Raw genomic sequence first — 19863 nt, forward strand, 5'->3', positions numbered from 1 at the left:
TTAAAGCTCCAAAAGGCAGGAGAGCCACAACTACCTATAGTTCCAGGTGAATCCCAGGACTCTGACCTCCACGGGCACCTGTCTTCATGTACACCCCACACTGAGACACACACACGTACCCCCCCTTACAGGCCAGGCTGGCCTCAGACTCAGAGAGCTACCTGCTTCTGAGTCCTGACTGCTGGGATTAGAGGTGGGGACCACTGCCACCTGGCAATCTTTATTTTAAAGAATGTAGTAAAAATGACTCGGAAGAGGAAGGACGTCGTTTAGAATCATAATGGTGTATGTGTAGTGATAGCATAGAAGACTGAAAGAATCCTAAGAATTCAATAATAAGATTACAACCCAAGAGGCAACAGGAGGTCCATTCCATAACAATTAAAAATAATCATCCTCTATTGTACTTTGTCCTCGGGCAAGCCAACATCTTTGGAAATGTTTTCTATACTTGGTCACACACAAAAATTTACATATGAAATCAAATGTCAGGATTTGCTTCAAATATACCAGAGCAATAAAATAAAAATAGGCATTGGTTAATACCTTGTAATGTCTAAGGAGGAGTGGGACACAGGGCTGATCTCATCGACATTTCTGTTATGTTAGAAAATTTTACAATGAAAAAGTTGGTAAGAATAAATTTTGTACTTGTTTTGTTCTTTGGTTTATTGAGAGCCACGCTCTGTAGCCCTGGCTAACCTGGAACTATGTAGAACAGGCTGGAACTCACAGAGATCCACCTGCCTCTGCCTCCTGCACTCCTTAGGATTAAAGGCGTGCTACTCCGCCAGCCCTCAAAATAAGCATCTGAAAGATCATTCTAAGGGGCTGGGGCTGTAGTTCAGTGGGAGACGGTTAGACTTCTGGTCACCAAGACCCTTGCTATTAGACTGTGTGCTTAACACTGGCCAGCAGCAGCCCCACCAAAAGAAGGGGGAAAAAGAGGAAAGTGGGGGCAGAGCGCTAAAGGATGGGGGTGACGGAGGAGCGCTAAAGCCAGTATAAAATATAAATATGGACTCTGTTTACACCACAATGCCAGCAGAAACCAAAATGCTACATGTACTATAACACACAAGAAGGACATGCTGGGCAGGCTGGTGGTAGAGTCTCTTCAGGCTTTGGTTTGATGCTCTCTGCCGAGGGCTAATTTCAGGGAGGGGATGACATCCTAGGTCTCCTTCAGCTGGGGCTCAGTGCAAGCCTCCGCAGCTGGGGCCCTTCTCACAAACAAATGGGAAAAGGGTGGAGGAGGAAGCGTTGGTCAAAGGGGGGAGGGGCACTGAGGAAGTCAGCCTGTGGGTCTTCACCACAGGCTGTCTCTCCCTGAACCTCCCCAGCCCTCCACATGCCTCAGCTCCCCACTCTGGCTGGCAAAAGGCAGGAGAGAGACATGGCCCAAGATCAGTCCCTCCAGGTTTAAAGGGCCACAGTAGCCACCTGCTCTAGACTGGTCCTGAGACTGGTGATTGACAATCAGCCCTCAAATGAATCTTCAGTCAGGGGGGAAAAAAAGTTTAAGTGAGAATAAATCAGAATCATACCGCTCACTGCGCTAGAACCCACCCCCACCAATTCGCTCCTAGCCTCCTCATCCCCAAACTGCTGATAACCCGTTTTACAGAGCTCAAGTTTGGCCATGCCCTACGTGCTGGTCTGCCTCCTACACGGTGATGGCCAGGTCCTCAAGTCCCTCCCAGCCTGAAGAAGGCAGTGGCTCTGACTGTGGAGCCTCTCTGCAGAGCAAGAGGGACATCAGACTGAACATGTGTGTCCTGCCGAAAAACTCAGAGATTGAAGCCTTACTCTTTACCGAAACAGTGTTTGGACAGGTCTTTGGGAAGTAATTAGGTTTCGGGGTTCTATTGTAAAGATGGGGGCTCCCATATAGGATCAGCACCCTTATTTAAAAAAACAGATCAGTTTGTTCTTTCTCCTAATACCTGAATACATGCCTAGAAAGCAGAGGTGTGTACACTTAGGAAAAAAGCCTGCCCTGAACTTCCAGTCTCCGAGCAGGACAACTGCACGTTTTGAGCCCCCAGGCTGTGGTATTTGTTTAAAAGGCCAGAGCTGACTAAAACAAGGGGAAAGGGTGACTATGAGCCCCTTGGGAAGCCAAGCCTCCAAAAGAGACTGCCAGAGCACCAGTGTTGCCCAAGAACAGCAAAGGTAACCTGTCTCCCTGAGTTATTCCCTAGACACTGACAATTCAAGTCAGCACAGAGGGGGAAAAGTGCAGAGAACCTCACACACACTCACAATGCACCCTGCTTCTGGGGAGTGATTTAGTATAACTCACTTTAGTGCCATTTGTTTTTGAGCATGGGTAGTTCTCTCTCTTTCCCTCCCTACCTCCTTTTATTTTCCCCATGGGAAACAGGGTCTTGCTATATTGCCCAGGCTGACCTTGAATTTGAGATTCTCCTGCTCTGACCTCCCTAGTATTAAGGTTTCGGCATGAACTACCACACTCAACTTCTGGCGGTTTGTTAATGTGACCCCACCCCACCCCCACCTCATTTATTTATTTATTTATCTATTTATTTAGGAGTAGGACCTTTTAACAAAAGCTGTTTGGTGTCTTTCACAGTCTGCCTGAACCAGGCCCCCAGAGGCTTCTCAGAACTGCATGGGCCAAGTCACTGACTTACTGAGCCTGGTTTCAGTTTCTAGAGCTCTAACTTCAGCAGCTGATTAACCTAGACCTTCTTCAAGACCTCACATGGCCTCCTATGCCAGGGCTGACCCTGCCCTGAGGTTCTTCGGAAGTTCAGCCTGACAGCTGGAAGCCCCATAGCTAAGCAGTAGCAGAGACTGGCAAACTCACTTCCCAGGACCTTTGAGCTGGATCCTCAGAGGAACTATAACACATCCCCACATAGCCAAATGCAGAGTGGGCTGAGCTCTGACCCTAGTTTCTGCTTCCCTGGGCAGCTCAAGACCCAAGAGGATTCTTCCCAGCAGACAAGACAAAGGTCGGGTCAGCCCTGTTGTCCATCCATGGTGGCCACAGTAAAGCTGGCTGGGAGCAGCCCTTTTTATCAGAACTCCCCCAGCACAGCCTCTGCTTAGCAGTCAACCTGGCCATTACTACAAAGGTCCACACCTAGGAATCTGTAGATTCCAGTAGAAGTACCCACAGAGGTTGAGCAAGCCTATGGAAGGATCCAAACAAGCCTCCTCTTCCTCTGGCCCCAGGAAGGACCATAAGGCCCCAAACCCTAACCAGGCCTCACTGGTGCTACCTGCCCACTTTACACAGGGTCCTCGGTGGGAAGACTGCAGCCTAGTGGCCACTGCCTCCAATTTTTCCAGGTAGAAATGTTGGGGGGGGGGCAGTGGCCTCCCACAGCTCCCATGGGACTTGCTCAGTAGCCAGATGCCAGGGCCATTGGAGGTGGGCCCCCACAAATCTATGCCCTCCCCCCTCACCACCGGACCAGCCACTCCGCTGGATCCAATGACCCAGTTGATTGGTGAAAGCTGCTCCTGGCTCACAGGATCCTCAGGGATCCTGGCAGATACACAGCTCAATTCTCCCCAAGCACAGCCAAATGGCAACAGGCCGATGTGTTTACAGAACACATGAACTGTTTCACTCCAAAACACTTCAGTGTCAATACCCCAAGGTCTGCTCAGCAACCTCATCCTTCACTCTAAGGTGCTGGGAAGCCTCCCCCAAGACCCTGTGAACAGGGCAGGAGGATGCCAGCTTCCAGGGTATCCACCCACCAGCCTTCAGCCCTGGCTCCTTGGATGCACCTACATAGACCTACCATAGGGGAAAAACAGAATCAGGCTGATTTGAGGACAAAGGCGGCCAGTACAGAGGCTCTGACTCATGGGGGCATTCATCTTTCTCCTCTTAGGAATAGTGTCCTGGTTATAAGCAGTGTGTGTGTGAAATCTCAGGTCCCTAACCAGGGTCTTTACTGTCTCCAGAACTGAGAGATGATTTATAGTAGCCTGGCTGGCAACTGAAGGCCATGTGAAGAACAGAGAGGCCCTCTCCCCACTCCCCCTCCCACCTCTAGGAAAAGCCCCAGCTTCTTTGGGGAATCTACCTTGTCACCACCAAGGCCTTGGGGCAGGGAAGAGCCCATCCCCAACACTGGACACACATCACTCCCTAGATGAACCCCTGGTTCAGAGACAGGATGTGGTTTAGGATGACAGATAAAAGTGAATCTGATGCTTACGAACCTGGGCCTGAGAACCTAGGACCCAATAGCTGGCAAAGCCAGCTCTGAACCAACTCTAACACCCACAAGCTGTGTGACACCAGGAAAATTCAACGAGGAAACTAGGGTACTGGAAACACAACCTTCACAGGGTTGTGACACAGAACAAATGAAGAAACACACTAAGGAACGCAGTGCAACTCCCTGCACAGACTTGAAGCCAGCTGTGAGGACTCACCTCAGTGCACGGGTCTGAGAATAAACCAGGGGGATAACAGCAGGGAAAGAGACAGACAGACTGCAAGGACCATCATTTGAGGCCCTGGATTCACCTATGCCTGAGAGCGGATTCTCCGTGAATCAAATACTACTGAGAGCCAGCACGCCCCCCCCCGCCCCCATCACAGGACCCAGGTAGCAACCAGGTTTCTGCCAGAACCCATCTCCCCTTCAGCGTGCAGGACCAGTCATACAATCAATTTGCCCCTTAGACCAATCGCCCCATCCCCACAACTCACCACACTTGCTGATTCGAGGCACCCACAGAACTGGCTACATCCCAAAAGACTGCCTCAGGTGAAGGGACACCTACTCAATCCTCCCTGCCTATCAGAGTACTTAGAAACCAAAGAATTCTTAGCAAGGCCAAATGAAACACCACTAGAATGGAGCAAGGGGAACGGCTCACCTTGGGGCCTACCAACAAAAATATCTCATCAACGACAGGGACAGGGTCCACCAACCATGGCCAAGAACAGAACTGACCCTGACTCAGCATTGTTCAGGTCAAGAGAGAGATTCTTGAGGACCCCAGAGCTGTAAAGGCAAACATTCACCACAGTAACCTACAAGGCCTGCCTGCTCTGAACTCAAACCTGCAAAGACCTCTTTGTAGCTCAAGGGTTCTAAACCAGTGTTCCTCTACCACCATGTATCCTAACACTTCGCCTGCAGAACACGGTGTGACTCAGGTGGCTGAGGGCAGCTCCTTCCAGGGCTAGCCTCTGGCCTGCAGGACAAAGGAGGGAAGCCTATGCATGTTCAATACCTTTGATGCACAGGTATCAAGAGCAAGTCCAACCAGGACGGGAATGAAGGACCCAAGACTTAAACATAGCCACCCGGAGAAGAGGTCCATGGAGGCTGCAATCCTCCAGTGAGCAAGATGCCCACTGTCCCCTGCTCTGACAGGAATCTAGCCAAGAAGCCTCTGAGGCTACATTCCTGACCTGGTCAGTCTTTCTTTCCTTCCAGGGATGCTGAAGCTAAAGTTCCTACAAAGCTTCTTAGGCCTTCTTAGGCCAATTCAAGAGTAATGGTTCCTGCAAGGCAGTGGTAGCATACACCCTTAATCCCAACACCTGAGGAGGCAGAGTCAGGCAGATCTCTGAATTTGAGGCCAGCCTGATCTACAAAGTGAGTACCTGTCACCCTATGCAATGCATAGCCAAGGATGTAGGGCTATGCAATCACAAATACTGATATTCAAATTCCATAGCATGAAGGAACTCGAAACTCCAGAAAGGGATCTTTCTGGGCCTCGCTCTCCACAGAGACCGAAAGTAATGGATGGCATTGCAAACACTCAGCTGCATGGCTGCAAGCAAACCACAGCTCTGTAAAGGGCTGCTGTGTGTTCCAGGAGGCTCAGCTCCCGTGGCTTTAAAAGCTCTCCTGATCCTGTGCACTACCGGCAGCCCATGATAGCTCTACCACCCTGTGAAGGAACCACCTGCCACCAGCTGAGGCACCTTCAGATTTCCAAATGCCAGAAGCTAGTGGACCTCTCTACCTACCCCCACAGTTTCAACCTTTCCCAAAGCATTAAAGGGACTAGCTACGCAAACCTCCTTGAACACATGTAGCTGAATTTGGTCCAAGATGAGGTAAAAAGGAGAACAATTTCTGTTTCCACACCAAACCACGAGGCAACAGGCCAGGGGGATCCCATAACAAATATCAGGACCCCAATACAATTTTTAAGCTGTACTGTCAGTCAGGCCAGGCTCAAATCTGAGCTCACCCCCACCCACCGCCACCACCGGCTCTATAACTGGGGCTATTTCATTCTTTAGAGCCCCGTTTACCTTTCTAAGAGATGTGTGAGGTAGTATAGGAAGATGGAGGCACTTCATCCAGTCCACGTAAAGAAGCTCTGATCCCAGGGGCCTCTAGGACCCCAGCTTGGCACACTGAGACCAAACCATGGCCCTACCGCTGTTCTGACCCCAGGGGTGGCTGGTGTGGCATGCAGCAGACAACCATGGGTACTGATTCAATGAGTATGTAAAGGAGTGAATGGTCCATTCCCCAGGGAGGAGTAGCCTGGGAACCTCACTAGGACAAATGACCCATTTTATATGTCGCCATGTCCCCACACCTCAGGAGCCCAGGCCTGGCAGCTGGGTCGAAACAAGAGTGAAAAATAGAAATGAAAGTGGAACTGACCCCTGACCGGACCCCACCCGCCACCCTCAGCCTCTCCAGAAACCAGACAGCGAACCCCCCCATCCCCATCCTGCCCTGAGTAAAAGCCTTCAGGAGAGAGGGCTACCTGTCTCCCGGCCTCTTGTTTAGTCTTAGGAGAGGACACTATCTTCCCTTCACTGAGCATCTGCAGCACTTGGCACCCCCCCCATTCCCAGAAGGCAGGTGCTGGGGCAGGAGGGAAGAATACCATTCACAGTCATCGAGCCAGCTGGCCAAGCCTTGAGCTCTGAGCTCAGTGCCATCTCCACCGCCCACCACCCTCCGGGACAGCAAATGCACACTGAGGATGCTCAGCTTACAACCCTTCGGTTTTCTTCTGAAACTGGGTACCAAGTGCATGGAGGATGGATACTTCGTTTAAGACAAGGTGACCCGGTGTCGGGTGGAAGCAGTGTGGTTTTTCAAGAGTCATTCAGCCCCCAAGGGGGAATCCTGACTCTCTCCGAATCTAAATTCTCTCATCTGGCAAACACAGGCACCACCCACCTGGGAGAGTCGGTTTCCCATTTACAATCACGCTAGGTCTGTGGAGGTTCCCAGCAGCCTCTCGGATCCAATGTGAGCTACTCACATACAAGGGAGGAGAGAGGAAGTAAAACACACACATTAAGTGGCTCGGCAGCCACCTGCACAAGCCAGCTTCCCAGCCTGGGCCTAGGACAACTATGAACGCCACACAGTCAGCTGGTGTTCAGAAGCTATAGAGGAAAGCATCTTGGGGCTATGTCTCCTTTTCTCCCTCTGGCCTTGTGCCTCCTCTGATATCTGGTACTGCATGATGCCAGGCCAGGTCCCAAAAATGTCGCCTTCCAGCCTCACCGGTGCACGCCAAGGCAAACCAGCAGCCAGAGGCAAGAGATCTTGAAAGGTGTGGAGAACGGATTTTCCAAAAAGTGCCGACCTGTCTGGTGGCTCTACCTTCCCTCTCTCCCATGAGCTGGGGCTCCAACAAGGCATCAGATGACCTCTAGCTCATGGTAAACGTGGTGTGAGCACCAGGGATAGAGACCTAGGCATCAAGATCCCACAGCGGAAGACTTCGTGCACAGACCACCTGCCTGGGAATCTCTGTTTCCAATGTGCCTATCTGAGAAGGCCCCGCCTAAGAAGCAAGGACCTGCCCAGACTTAACCCAGTGCTGACTACAAGTGAGAGTTTTGTTATGATGTCCAGTAACACAGTAAATGTCACTTTGCATCTTTCAGAAGAATCGCCAGGACATTCCACCTGCTTTCCTGGAGAAGCTTCACCTTCTGGATGAAGATGAAGCTAGGTATGTGTCTGGCCAAGAGCTCAGGTGTCGTCAGTTTGGCAGGCTGACACGCACGGGGCCAGTAGCACGCTAAGACTACCCAAAGAAGCACAAGCATCAGTTGGGTTTTCCACAAGCCCTAGGCTCTGGGCAAGGCCAGCTGGCCTGGGCCCACAGTTCCTGACTTCCTAAACACAAAGGTGGAACTGAGCCAGGCCAGAGGGGACCATACCTTCTCCTGTCCTCTGCCCCCCAGAGCACGGTGGCAGATCTTTCGGATGGTAGGAAGGTCACGTGACCACCCACATGGCCTCCATCGGACTTCCAAGGAACAGGCTCTGGATGTGAAAACCCGCCTGCAATTATACCCAAAGCTGCCTACCCTTTCCTCGATGGCTGCTTTCAGTCAGAGTGAAACCCGAGGCTGTGAACAAGGCTCTGCACTCCCAGGCAGGGGACTCTGCCCACTCTGTGGATCCCTCAGCATCTCCAGGGAGTGCTCGGCCCTGGTCAGTGAACACCATCTCCTGGAGAGAACTTCTCTGACTAGAGAGCCGAGTGGCCTCAGCTACCCCAGCACAATCCTCTCCAGTTACGGAGCATCCAGGCTCCTTGCAGTGTGTGTGGTGTGCAGACATGCTGGCTCACCTTTCCTTCCACAGGCACAAGTAGAGAAAGAGCAGAACCCAGCACAGGGGTTGATGCTGAGCCAACGAATGAGGCTAAGCCAGGACTTATTCTTTCCTCCCTCCACCTCAGGTGCTTCTCTCCTGACCCAGAGGACTTCAGAGTCACAAGGAGCTTTGGCTGAGCCAGAGAACAGCAGAGGCTTCTGAAAGCACCAGGCAGCTCCTTGGCACCATCATATGCCTCTGGGTACCTGTGTTTGTTGCACCCATGGTAGGTATCTCACAGTCTCTCCCGCCAAGGAGCACACTTTTTAAAGAGACAGAATGCAAAGCAGAATAGTCAAAGGAAAGACAAGCCTAGCAGTGTGTGTGTGTGTGTGTGTGTGTGTAGGGGATGTCTCAGAACATCACAGAAGAGCAGATGGAACAAAAGAGGAAAGGCATCTCTCAGACGCTCTTGGAGAAAGCCTTTGGCCTGTGTATCCTGATCCACACTCAGGGACAACTAGTGGCTTAGCAAAGTCCATTAGGTGTGCCCTGGGACACTCTGAGCAGTTTATAGGGTGGGGTACCCAGCATGCACAGGCTTAGAGAGGGAGGTGCTGAGGCAGGAGTCTTGTGGGGGTTCTCTCCTGGGAGTGATTCTCAAATCCTCACTTATCTGGAGACAGATCCACCCCCCTAGTGAACCTTAAAAACAGGTGGTGGGAGGGTAATGTGGGGTGGGGGAGGGGGACATCACAGGCTTGCAGCTTGGCACCATAAGGGGCCCAGACTCCAGCCTGTGAGGCCCTGCTGGGGAGACGCAGGCCACAAAGGCTGCTTTCTGAGAAGGCTCAGAACAGGCAAGACAAAGCCCCAGACAGATTCAAACAGCCCAATGGGAATGGCCAGACCTGCTCCAATACAATCATGCCCTCACTCACAGATCCCAGAAGCGGCCTGTTCACTGGGAGACTAGGTCCAGCAGTTAGGAGGGGACTCGAGCCTTGGGGCAGGGCCTACTGTGTGACCTCTTACTAGCCTCTTCAGCCAGCTGGTCTTGGTTTCTCTCTCCCAACACCTTCCCCAAAGCTGGCTCTCCAGAAGCCCTGGAGAGGGAAGGCTGGGGTAAACCCAGTTCAAGCAGAAAGGAAGACCCTCAAAGCATAGCTCTCCTGGTGAAGGACCTGTTTCCTAAATCCAGGATTACTTTTTAGAAGGATGTGCCTAAGTATTCTCTCAGAATGCCAGTTTATCAAGGTGAACAAGACAAAAACCCTCTTTATATCCTACCAGAGGCCACATCACTAAGTTTCCATTGAAGGCCCCAAACCTGTTAATTCATGTGAGGGTAACAACAGGGGAACCCGGGAGACCTAATGATTAGGAACAGGAGCCGCAGGGTCCTGAGCCCAGCTGTGTTTGGTACCTGTGGAACCCCTAGGTCTCACTAGAGTGAAAAGAACTGCAAACCAGGGCACTGTGTGCTGTGCAGATGAGTTGTATCCCCTCCCACCCAGTCACCCTCTGAAACTGAAGCAGTAAAATTGTTTCAGAACGGCAAGAAAAAGTAGAATGTCTGTGACCTCTGACCCAACACCTGTCAGTGCAACACCCAGGCAAGGGACGGGGCATCAGTTTAGGGCAGCAGAAGGTAACCTCAGGATAAGAAAAACGTTCCATCCTTTGAGAAGCTGAGCCACACTGCATATGCACAGACAGACAGACACACACACTGGGGGGAAACAAGCAAACAGACACACACACACACACACACAGGGGAGACAGACACACACACACACAGGGTAGACAGACAGACAGACACACACACACACACACACACACACACACACTGGGGTGAAACAAGCAAACAGACACACACACACAGGGGAGACAGACACACACACACACAGGGGAGACAGACAGACAGACAGACAGACAGACACACACACACACACACACACACACACACACACACACACTGGGGGGGCCGGGGGGACAGACAGTCAGAGAACAATACAGAAGCCCGAAAGGAAGCAGCAATGTGGAATTTCTCCTAGACACACAACCCCATGCATCAAGCAATTGCACCATGTAAGGGGTGGCTGGCTGCATGATCCCTTTTGGTCACATCAACACCCATGGAGACAGCCTGCTGGGTTCCCTGAGCAACTGAACTGAGGTGGGGGATGCAAAGAAAGGACAAGCTGGCTCTTCAATGTGTGTTTTGGGCCCTCTGAACTTTGTAGCATGGGCCTGTATTTTAAGAGGGGTGTGGGGAGGGGGGCCTGGTAGTGCACACCTTAGTTAGATCCTAGCTCTTAGAAAGCAGAGACAGACAGGTCTCCATAAGTTAGAGGCCAGCCTGAAGTACAAAGCGAATTCTAGGTCAGCCAGGGCTACATAGCTCAGGATGGCTTTGAACACTCTGTGTAGCCAACCTTAAACCTCTGATCACCCTGACTCCACCTCGAGCATGCTGGCATTACAGGAGCACGCACCTCCACACCCAGGTTTATGAAAGATCAACCCCAGGTGCTCATACATGCTAGGTAATCATTGTACTGACTGGCCTTCACCTCAACCCTAAATATCTAAAAAGAGGGAAAATCAGAAACATTAGCTAATAATAGTATCAGGATTATTAATGAAGATGGCATTTTCACAAAGCACAGAATAAATGGATTCTTTGGAATGACCAACCCCCCCCCAAAAAAAAAAAAAGACTACCTCCTTGCATTCATAATTCCCTCAGATTCTCCAGCTAAGAGGCTGCAGCAGCCTGTCATAGGTTGCTGAGCCAGAGCTAGGTGATAAGGAACAGCCACCAGGCAGGGTGGACCGTCTCTTCAGCCTGACCCAATGACCTGAAGTTCAGTTCCACAAGCCCCACCTCCTAGCAAGATGGTCAGTTAACAAGTATCACAGATCATACCTGTAAAACCACTAAAACTTAATCCAAGGTCACTAAATCATACAAAGCCACATGGATGGTAAGCTATGAACCCAGCCCTTGGAAACCCAGGCAATTTTTAATCAAAGATGTCTTCCCCCACCACCCCAAGCAGGTCTAGTCTGTACCCAAGAGCCGGAGAAAGAGGTTTATTTACAAGGCTGGGCACATTTTTCAGGTGCTGCTGTAAAGTGAACCTGACTCAATACGCCTCTCTCCATCACCGCTCTGAGATCATGGCAAAGCCAGCCACTGAAATACACAGAAAAAACGCCAGGCTGCAGACCAGCATCATTCAATCCTGGTAATGATCCTCTGTTCTCCTGCAGAAGCTCCTAGAATTTCAGCCCAGAATACTCAGCTATTTCAGCAGAAAGCAACCTCCAGATGGCTTTGTTTTAAAGGATAAAATAGGGCTGGGGGTGTGGCTTAGCGGCGCTCGCCTATCTTACACAGGTTCAGTCCTCTAGCTGAGGAGAAGGAAGACTGCCAGGTGCACTTGGGAGTGCCTAGAAACCCAACACTGGGGAGGAAGCCAGACAGAATGAGCAAAGGTTCAAGGCCAGCCTAGGCTACATAGTGAGACTCTCTCAAATCATGGAGGTGGGGTGGGATGGGAATGTACAATCCTAGGGGAAGAGACACACCCAGAAGCATTCTCCAAAGTTCTCCAAGCCCCATGAGCACCACGCACCAACACTGCATTGTACTTCAACCCACTGCCTAATACCTGCCCTGCACTCCAGCAAGTGCTTGGTACACATAAGGATCAACAAAATCCTGGGTCCTTTCTGCGACTTGTATAAAGAGGGGTGCTGGTGGGTTAGGACACAGAGATAACTAGGTCTAAGATGTCCCCGTGAACCCATTTCCCCAGAGCTGAGGTAGACCAGATGGCCTCCAGGTTTCTCAAGGACGAGAGCCTCCCAGACATGAAGCAGGAGCCTCCAAAATGGTTCATCTTAGCTTGGCAAGAAGGACACTGAACAAACAAGGAGGCAGTTTTCTCCAGTAAAGACTCAGGCTGAGCTCACATAAGCCTTCCAACCAGTGCCCCAGTCCCTCACAGGTCCCACGCCTGGATTTCCCCATTTCTATTAAGAGAGTTTGCATGGGATACGACATTAAGATCTACCGTGGAAAGCTGGGTGTGGTGGCTCACATTTTTAATCCTATCACTCTGGAGGCTGAGGCAGGAAGGTCATCAGGTGTTTGAGGCCAGAATGGGCTAGAGGGGGCAATGTCTCAAAGTAAACAAAATTACAGAATATAGGCAGGGCTAGCCATCACCTCATACCAAAGATCATCCACCTACAGCCCAGGTCTCCTAGAATGAAGATGGGGAGGACATGGAGGAAAGGCTTAACCACCAAAGAAGGAAACCCAAGCCAGCCAGCCAGCTACCCTCACCTGAGCACTCCCAAGGCCCAACTCAGTTTCTCTACTCCCCCCGCCACACCCCCCCCAGAACCTTGACTACCCATCTTGGAAAAGCCACAGAGAGGAGGGATGAGGTAGCTTCCAAGTCACTTCTAGCTGGGGATCAGAGAGGCAGGCGAGAATGGCAAAGGAACTTAGCCAGAGTGTATTCCTGTATGTGGGGAGGAGACACCAAGGAGGGGAATGAACAAGGCCACTGGAAACAGGTTGGTCCAAACCCCATCTGTTGGCCAGCCAGAGGCCCCATGATATCAGGGCACATATGTAAAGGGTTGGCTTTTGTACCTGCCTTTGATAGGTAGGGCACCTCCCAGGAACTGGCCCCAACTGCCTACTCACTCGCCTCAAAAAAAACAGAACCTGTTACATTGTAGAGGGCATAGCTTGACCTGGAAAGGGAAAGCGTCCCTAGAGACACTGAGCAGCAGCTGGACATTAACAAGGGTAAGAGTGACTGAAAAGAGAGGCTCTGTTCTCTGAGCAAGTCTCAAGGTCTCGGGGTGGACTGTGAGCTCTTACAGGAGACATATGGACCATGCCCCTCTGGCACCCTTGACACTGCCCCTCCCCCCACCTCAGTCCGTAAACCAAGGGCTAAATGAGATGAGCTCCCCTGAAAGGGCCTGACCATCAACTAAACCAGTCATCCCAGTACAGTCGAACGGCCCTCATGGATGCTGCTCTGAACATCTGGAACACAGTTCGAGTCATTTCCCAATATCCCTGGCCCTTTTTGTCAGGAAATTCATAGTCAATTCACCAGCCATCAATACACAAGCACTGCACCCTCAACTTCTGAATGTCAAGAACAGGACGGTGCCCATTCTGTGTCTCCGGAGCCACTTAGAACACTCCAGCATTCACAATAAACAAAACACAGCAGAGTGGGGGTGGGGGGTGGGGTCACTATCTCAACAGTTGTTTAGTTAATAATGTGGCCACCAGGGGGCTCTGTCCTGAAAGTAAAGAAGCAACAGAAAAACTCTTTCTGGTGTTTTCCTTCTTAAGCTTCAGCTACAAAGCACTGAAAGCTACACTCATAAAAAACGCACATTAGGATTCCAGGATGGCTGGGACAACCCAGAGACTTTCTGCCATCTCTCTGAAGCCAATATGTGGGCAAAGGAAGGCAAGTAGACCTTGAATTCAACCACGTTTCCTGAGAAATCAATGCTCAATAAAGATTTCACTGAGATGGGCTGACACCCTGGGGGTGCCCTGAGACCCCCGCCTGTTCTCTTTAAAGGAGAGAGGGCCCACCGAAGGGCGAGCCAACCTGCAGGTCTGGCAGCCAGTCCTCAAGTCTCTGCTAGGATTCTCTTGCTACAGCCTGCTAATCAGAGTAAAACACACAAGGCCGAGGACAAGCCCCGGGTATAAATAAAGGGTGACACAAACCTATAGTGTCAATAAAAAGGATGTAAAGGGATGATCTGGGGTTTCCCAAGAATTATTTGACAGCAGGGGGAGCTCTGGTCCCCTCGAGTCAGAACTGGACATTCAGAACATGACAGAGGGGCTTCTCCAAATATTTCTGCTGTCTAGGGCAACCTTCTCACGGTGTGTTTATTTATGGTACAAGCGTCCAACTGTCCTTAAAAAAAGAAAGAAAGAAAGAAAGAAAGAAATGTTCCATAAGCCCTGGGCTTTTCCAAAGCTCTGGCCTCGAGTTCCTCTTGATTTCCTTATGAATTCTGGGCTACACTGAAAGCCCTGCTGACCGTGAAAAGCCTGCTTTCTCTTAAGAGGCCTGTCTGGGAGACTCGGCCAAACCCACAAGGGAACTAAGGGGTGCAGAAGCAGGGCCCCCTTATAAATAGGCATTATTCCATCCAGTTGTGGTCAAAGAGGGCCTGTAAGGCTCGCCTGGGGCAGAGAAGCAGCAGGCTCTTGGACAGCCATGAGGGGCAAGGCAGTTCTCTATGTACCAACTCAGACTGCAAACTAACCTCTGCGCACCAAGGGGTAAGGAACTGTTCAATTCTCCAAAATTCGGGGCATCCACCAGGCATGGAACTACAAGGGAAGTCCATTCTCAAAAGTCAAATCTACCAAGTGGAAAGACTACTTAACAAAAGGTTCCCGCCCCGAGTTTGCAAAAGGCGTTGGGGGCTAGATTCTCTTAGGCTTTCATTGAGGAGATGTAACCAAGCTCTGCAGAGAGGCAAGGCACACCTAATTCAAAGTACCCAGCACTTCTGTAATGTATTAAGAGCAAGATCTATCAAAGCCTTCGGTCTCTGTCACTGAAGCACCAGCGCGGGGAGAACGAGGTGCTCAGCCCGGATGGCAGAAGACAATTCTACCCTATATGGGTCCACCCATCACTTTCTACGCTCTGCCACTCCTTGGCCCTGGGGCCACAGGCAGGTACCCCACCTCTCTGCTGATAGGTGTCCCTCTTCTCACACACGTGGCCCAGAATCACCACCCAGGCTAATTTGCGAGGCTGCTGCGAGGCTCTAATGAGACAGCAAATCACCACAGACAAGCCAAGTATCGCTACTCATTTCAACTGGGCTCAAGCCGGCTGATATGCAATGACAGCTTCAGGAGCTGTGCTCACGCGAGGCACGTAGTAGGCTCCACACAAACGCGGGTACCCTGCTCTACTAAGGGGAAGGAGAGGGAGGAAGAAAAACACACCGGTCCAAAAGTACCCTCAAGCCCCTGACTGCTGGCGTGGACTCCCCGATTTCCCCGGTCCCACCACCCTGGACGGCCAGGGATCTCCCGGCACGAGACCCCGGTGCACCTGAGAGCCGCGGTCCGAGCCCAACGCCCACAGCCGCCACGCTCCCTTCGGACACAGCCCGCGGCCCCCCGCGGCCACCTTGCTGCTCGGAATCAGCCTCCGCGCGCGCCGCTCCTTCCCCGGTCGCCGCCGTCTGCCCCGCGCCCGCCGAGGGTAACCGGGCTCGGGCCGCGGGGGGTCCCCGAGCCGCGTCCCTCCTCACCTGCACAGCTCCGCGAAGGCCTGGAAATTGAGCTTCTTGACTTTCTTCTCGCTCAGCCAGTAGCCAACTCTCTTCCCTTTCAGGAAGGTCTGCATCTTCTTCCTCCTCGGCCCGGGAGCCTGGGTCCGGAGGAAATCGCCCACAGGCCGAGCGTGTGGGGCCGGCGCGCGCCGCGAGCGTGCGGGCACCTCCTCCGGCGGCGGGGACGCGGAGCGGGCTTCAGCGCGCGGTCCTACCGGGCGGGGCGGCGGGCGGGGCGGGCCGGCGGCCGGGGGCGGAGGCTCAGCGCGCCGCGCCACTGGCTGGGCCCCGCGGGTGGGCGCGCACCGCCGCCGCCCCGCCCCCTCCGCCCCGCGGGGCTCCCCCGCGCCGGGACGTGCGCCCCGCAGCACGGCGCTCCGCTCGAGGACCTTAAGGATCCCGGGGGCCGCCGCCCGTAGCCTCATCCGAGCCTCGAACCCGAGCAGGAGCGCGCCTTCCCGCGGCGCGGCTTCGGCCGCGCGTGCCTCTCGGGCGCGCGGGGAACCCCTCGTGGCGCGCGCCGCCGTGTCCCCCGCCCTTCCTGCCCCGGCGCCCGCGCACACGCCGCGCACACGCGGGGCCTGGGACAGAGCTCCCGGAGGAGGAAGCGCGGGTTGCCGCCAGGGGGCGCCGTGGAGTCTTAAAGGCGCCGCCGCTAGTGGCGGGGTGCTGGATGGTGGCCAGGGCAGAGTGTGGGGTGAGGGAGTCGTGGTGTGGGCGCCTTGTGTCTATCTTGGAGGGCGGCCAAACCACTGGGCTTCGTTGCTCCTTGGCAGCACAGCGGGGTTGCCCCTGAGGCAGTTCGTTGCAATTGCCCTGTAATATCTCCATAGCTGCCCCAGGTTCACACTCTGGGGTCCCTTTCAACCGAGGGAGAGAAGCAGCCAGGGTGCACGTAGCATCTTCAGGAGAGCCTTTTCTTTGCCAGGTGAAGGGGCATAAGGTGGGCGTCTGCCTTAGTGCCTGGATCCTTTGAGCCACCTGCCCTGCACTGGCCTATGGGGCAGTATTTAGTATCCAGCCATCTCCAGCCTCTGCTTCCAACAGAGGGAGGAAAAATTGGAGGCTCTCCCCAGACACAGACAGGAAAAAAAAAAGGGTTCCCGTGTGTAAAGACATGTAATCTGGCTTTAGAAATAAAGGCAGTTTTGAAGGTCTGAGATGAGAAAACGTTTGGATTGAAGGAGAAACGAAAGTTGTTAGTGGAGTGACAGAAACAGGCCTTGACCAGACTTAGGAAGTCAGACCGAGTCCCTTTTTCGGCTTAGATCCTGACCTTGGGCGGTGTCCTTGGTCCCCCTAAGTTCAGTTTTAGCAGGAATCTTGCTGAGTCAGAAAAGTTCACCATCCCTGGTATCAGATCACTGCGGCCTGTCTACCGTAAGAGTGCTTGCTGTCAAGTGGGGCTACTGAGATGGCTCAGCTGGTAAAGGTACTTGTGGCCAAGCCTGACTACCAGAGTTCGAGTCTCCAGGACTCAACATCTTAGATGAGAGAATTAAGTCCCATGTTTTCCTTTCACTGACACTCACGCTGTAGCGTATGCGCGCACAAATAAATAAATGTAAATAATGATAATATCCCTGTCAAGTAAATTGAGCCAGAACCCCAGGAACCCTGGTGGTTTTGCTCAGTAATTCTCCACCCACAGATGTTCCACTCTGCTCCTTGGCAGTGACTTCCCATCTTTCCTTGTAGCCAGAGTGGAGCTTGCTTGCTCCCCTGCTGTGGAGCCTGGGTACTTCTTTAAATAAAATCTAGTGAGTTTAATTTTTCTTTAATTGGAGAAAAGGATGAGAAAGGATTAAAGGCAGGGTGTCCACATGGTCCTAGAAAGCAGGGACTCTGCATCCTGAACCACGGGGAGCCAGATGGCAAGGTTTAACAGCATCCGTTCAGCTCTGTGCCTTAGGAAGATTGCTTCTGTGGAACATCATGGCCAGCCTAGGACTGAGGGAAGAAATGGGGACAGGAAGCCTAAGAGGGTGAAGAGAAAGGGGTTAAGGAACAGACAGATGGCAAGTGTCTCACTGTTAAAGTCAAAAGTAGAAATTCCCACACCCTGGCACAGGCCATGAGTTTCTTGGGAGCCCTGTGTCTGGGTGGTTCAGGAGACTTCTGGAGTTCCTCCCTTTGACACAAGCAGCGAGCCCAGGGTGTGGCTGGGTAGTGCTGGCCTTGGAGTCCAGAGATGAGTAAGGCAAAGGCACACAAGCCATTGACTCCTGAAGCATGTGGTGAGAACCACGTGAGAAATTCGAGGGACGAGGCCATCTGTCCTGCCTTGCTGGGTGACTTGAGACTATGACATTTTGGGATTAGGGGCAGCTTTTTGGATAAAAAGCCAAGGAGATGAGAGAGATAACCAGGAGGACTGGGGAAGACACCAGGGCTGGCTGGTGAGCTAGACAAATTCCTCTGTTGCTTTCATCTATAAATTGGACAGGAAACGTCCACCTGGAGTTTCCTCAGAGTATCGAATGTGCTAGCCAGGACCTGGCCTTCAGGGCAAGTGAGTTCAAGGTCTGAGAAGTCCCCCAGCTCACCGAAAACCCTGCAAGACCCAGCCTCAGGGCTTGCTGACTTCCCCTGATCACTTTGAAGCCTAAATGATCAAGGACCCACTGACTTGCTGTGTAACTTAGCAAGTCCTTACCTAGACTTCAGGGCCTTGGATCCTCTGTTCTAACTGAAGAGAAGGCTGTATCTGTGCAAAAGCACTTCAGGATACCAAGGACTGGCGGTTGTGCTGCCTCCAAGCAATGCTTTCAGGAGAACCTATCTTAAGACTCCTGGTCCATCCTCCTCCCTCCATCCATCATGTGGGAGAGAGGATGTTGGGCTGGAAGCACTTGAACAGGTAACCTAAGGAAGGGGCTATTTAAACAAAAGCCCAAGAAGGTGAATGGGCAAGTCACAAAGATACCTGACTGGGGTGAGGCTGAGGAACAGCAAGTACATGGGTCTGACGTCAGCAAGGGGCGGTGAAGAGGCTGACTGGCTGGAACTGAATGAGCCGAGGAGGGGAGGGTGGAGAAGGGGGTGCCAAATTACAAAGGGCCGTGGGGTCTCCTCTAAATGTGCAGGGCGCCTCGTGGGTGACCTTGTCTGGTTTCACTCAGACCACCTGGCTACTGTCTTGGGATGACTATGGCGAAGCGGGGAAGGTAGAGAGGCACGGCCACACTCAGGGAGGAGAGCTGGAAGCCAAAGCCAGTGAGTGGTGTCAGCTATGAGCGGGTATGTGCAACTACAGACGAAAAGAGAAGAGGTACTCATTCTGGATTCTGGCCTGGATGGCTGTACTTCCATAGACAGGGAGACAAAAGGAGGCACCGGTTTGGGGCCTCAAGTCAGGAGATCTACCAGCTATTCAGAGGAGAGACAGCACAAAAGCCATTCGATGAAAGAGGTTGTAGTTCAGCCCGTGACTCAGGCTGGAGATAACATCAAGATGGGTGGTGTGAGTGTTGAGATGTTACTTGGAGCCATAGGACTGGATGAGATCACCTAGGGTGTAAGAGCAAGCAGAGGAAAGGTCAAGGATGGAGCCGAGGCACGGTCCAGAGGCCAGGAGGAATGGAGGAACCAGCAAAGCAATGAAGAAAGAAAAGCCGAGGGAATGTGCAGCCCAGGGAGCCACTTGTGGTAGAAAGGAGCCACTAGCCGGAGAACAAAAGGACTGAGGGTGACCCTGGACCTTACAGCAGGAGGGCCAGTGGAGACCCTTGGAAGGGCAGGTATCAAAGGTATCTCTCAGATATGTTATTTGAAAAAGAAAAACCTGGGGCTGGAGAGATGGCTCAATGATTAAGAGCACTGGCTGCTCTTCCAGAGGACGGGGTTCAATTCCCAGGACCCACTCAATTGCAGGGTTTCTGACACCTTCATACAGACATACAGGGAGTCAAATGCCCATAAAATAAAAATAAATTTAAAAAAGAAAAACCTG

At 52.3% G+C, this 19863-nt stretch overlaps 1 protein-coding gene across 2 annotated transcripts in view; it reads right to left on the minus strand.

Moving 5' to 3' along the window:
• The window catches only part of ITPK1 (inositol-tetrakisphosphate 1-kinase), a 125772-nt gene extending 109676 nt beyond the window's left edge, over positions 1-16096 (minus strand). For both annotated transcript variants that reach the window (XM_080909950.1, XM_080909949.1), the window contains exon 1: positions 15891-16096. In XM_080909950.1, coding sequence (XP_080766076.1) covers positions 15891-15985 — 95 coding nt within the window. In that variant the 5' untranslated portion in view covers positions 15986-16096. The remainder of the gene's footprint in view (positions 1-15890) is intronic.
• Positions 16097-19863: the final 3767 nt, after the last annotated feature.

This window comes from Micromys minutus, assembly GCF_963924665.1.
Source record: "Micromys minutus genome assembly, chromosome: 1".
Lineage (NCBI taxonomy): Eukaryota > Metazoa > Chordata > Mammalia > Rodentia > Muridae > Micromys > Micromys minutus.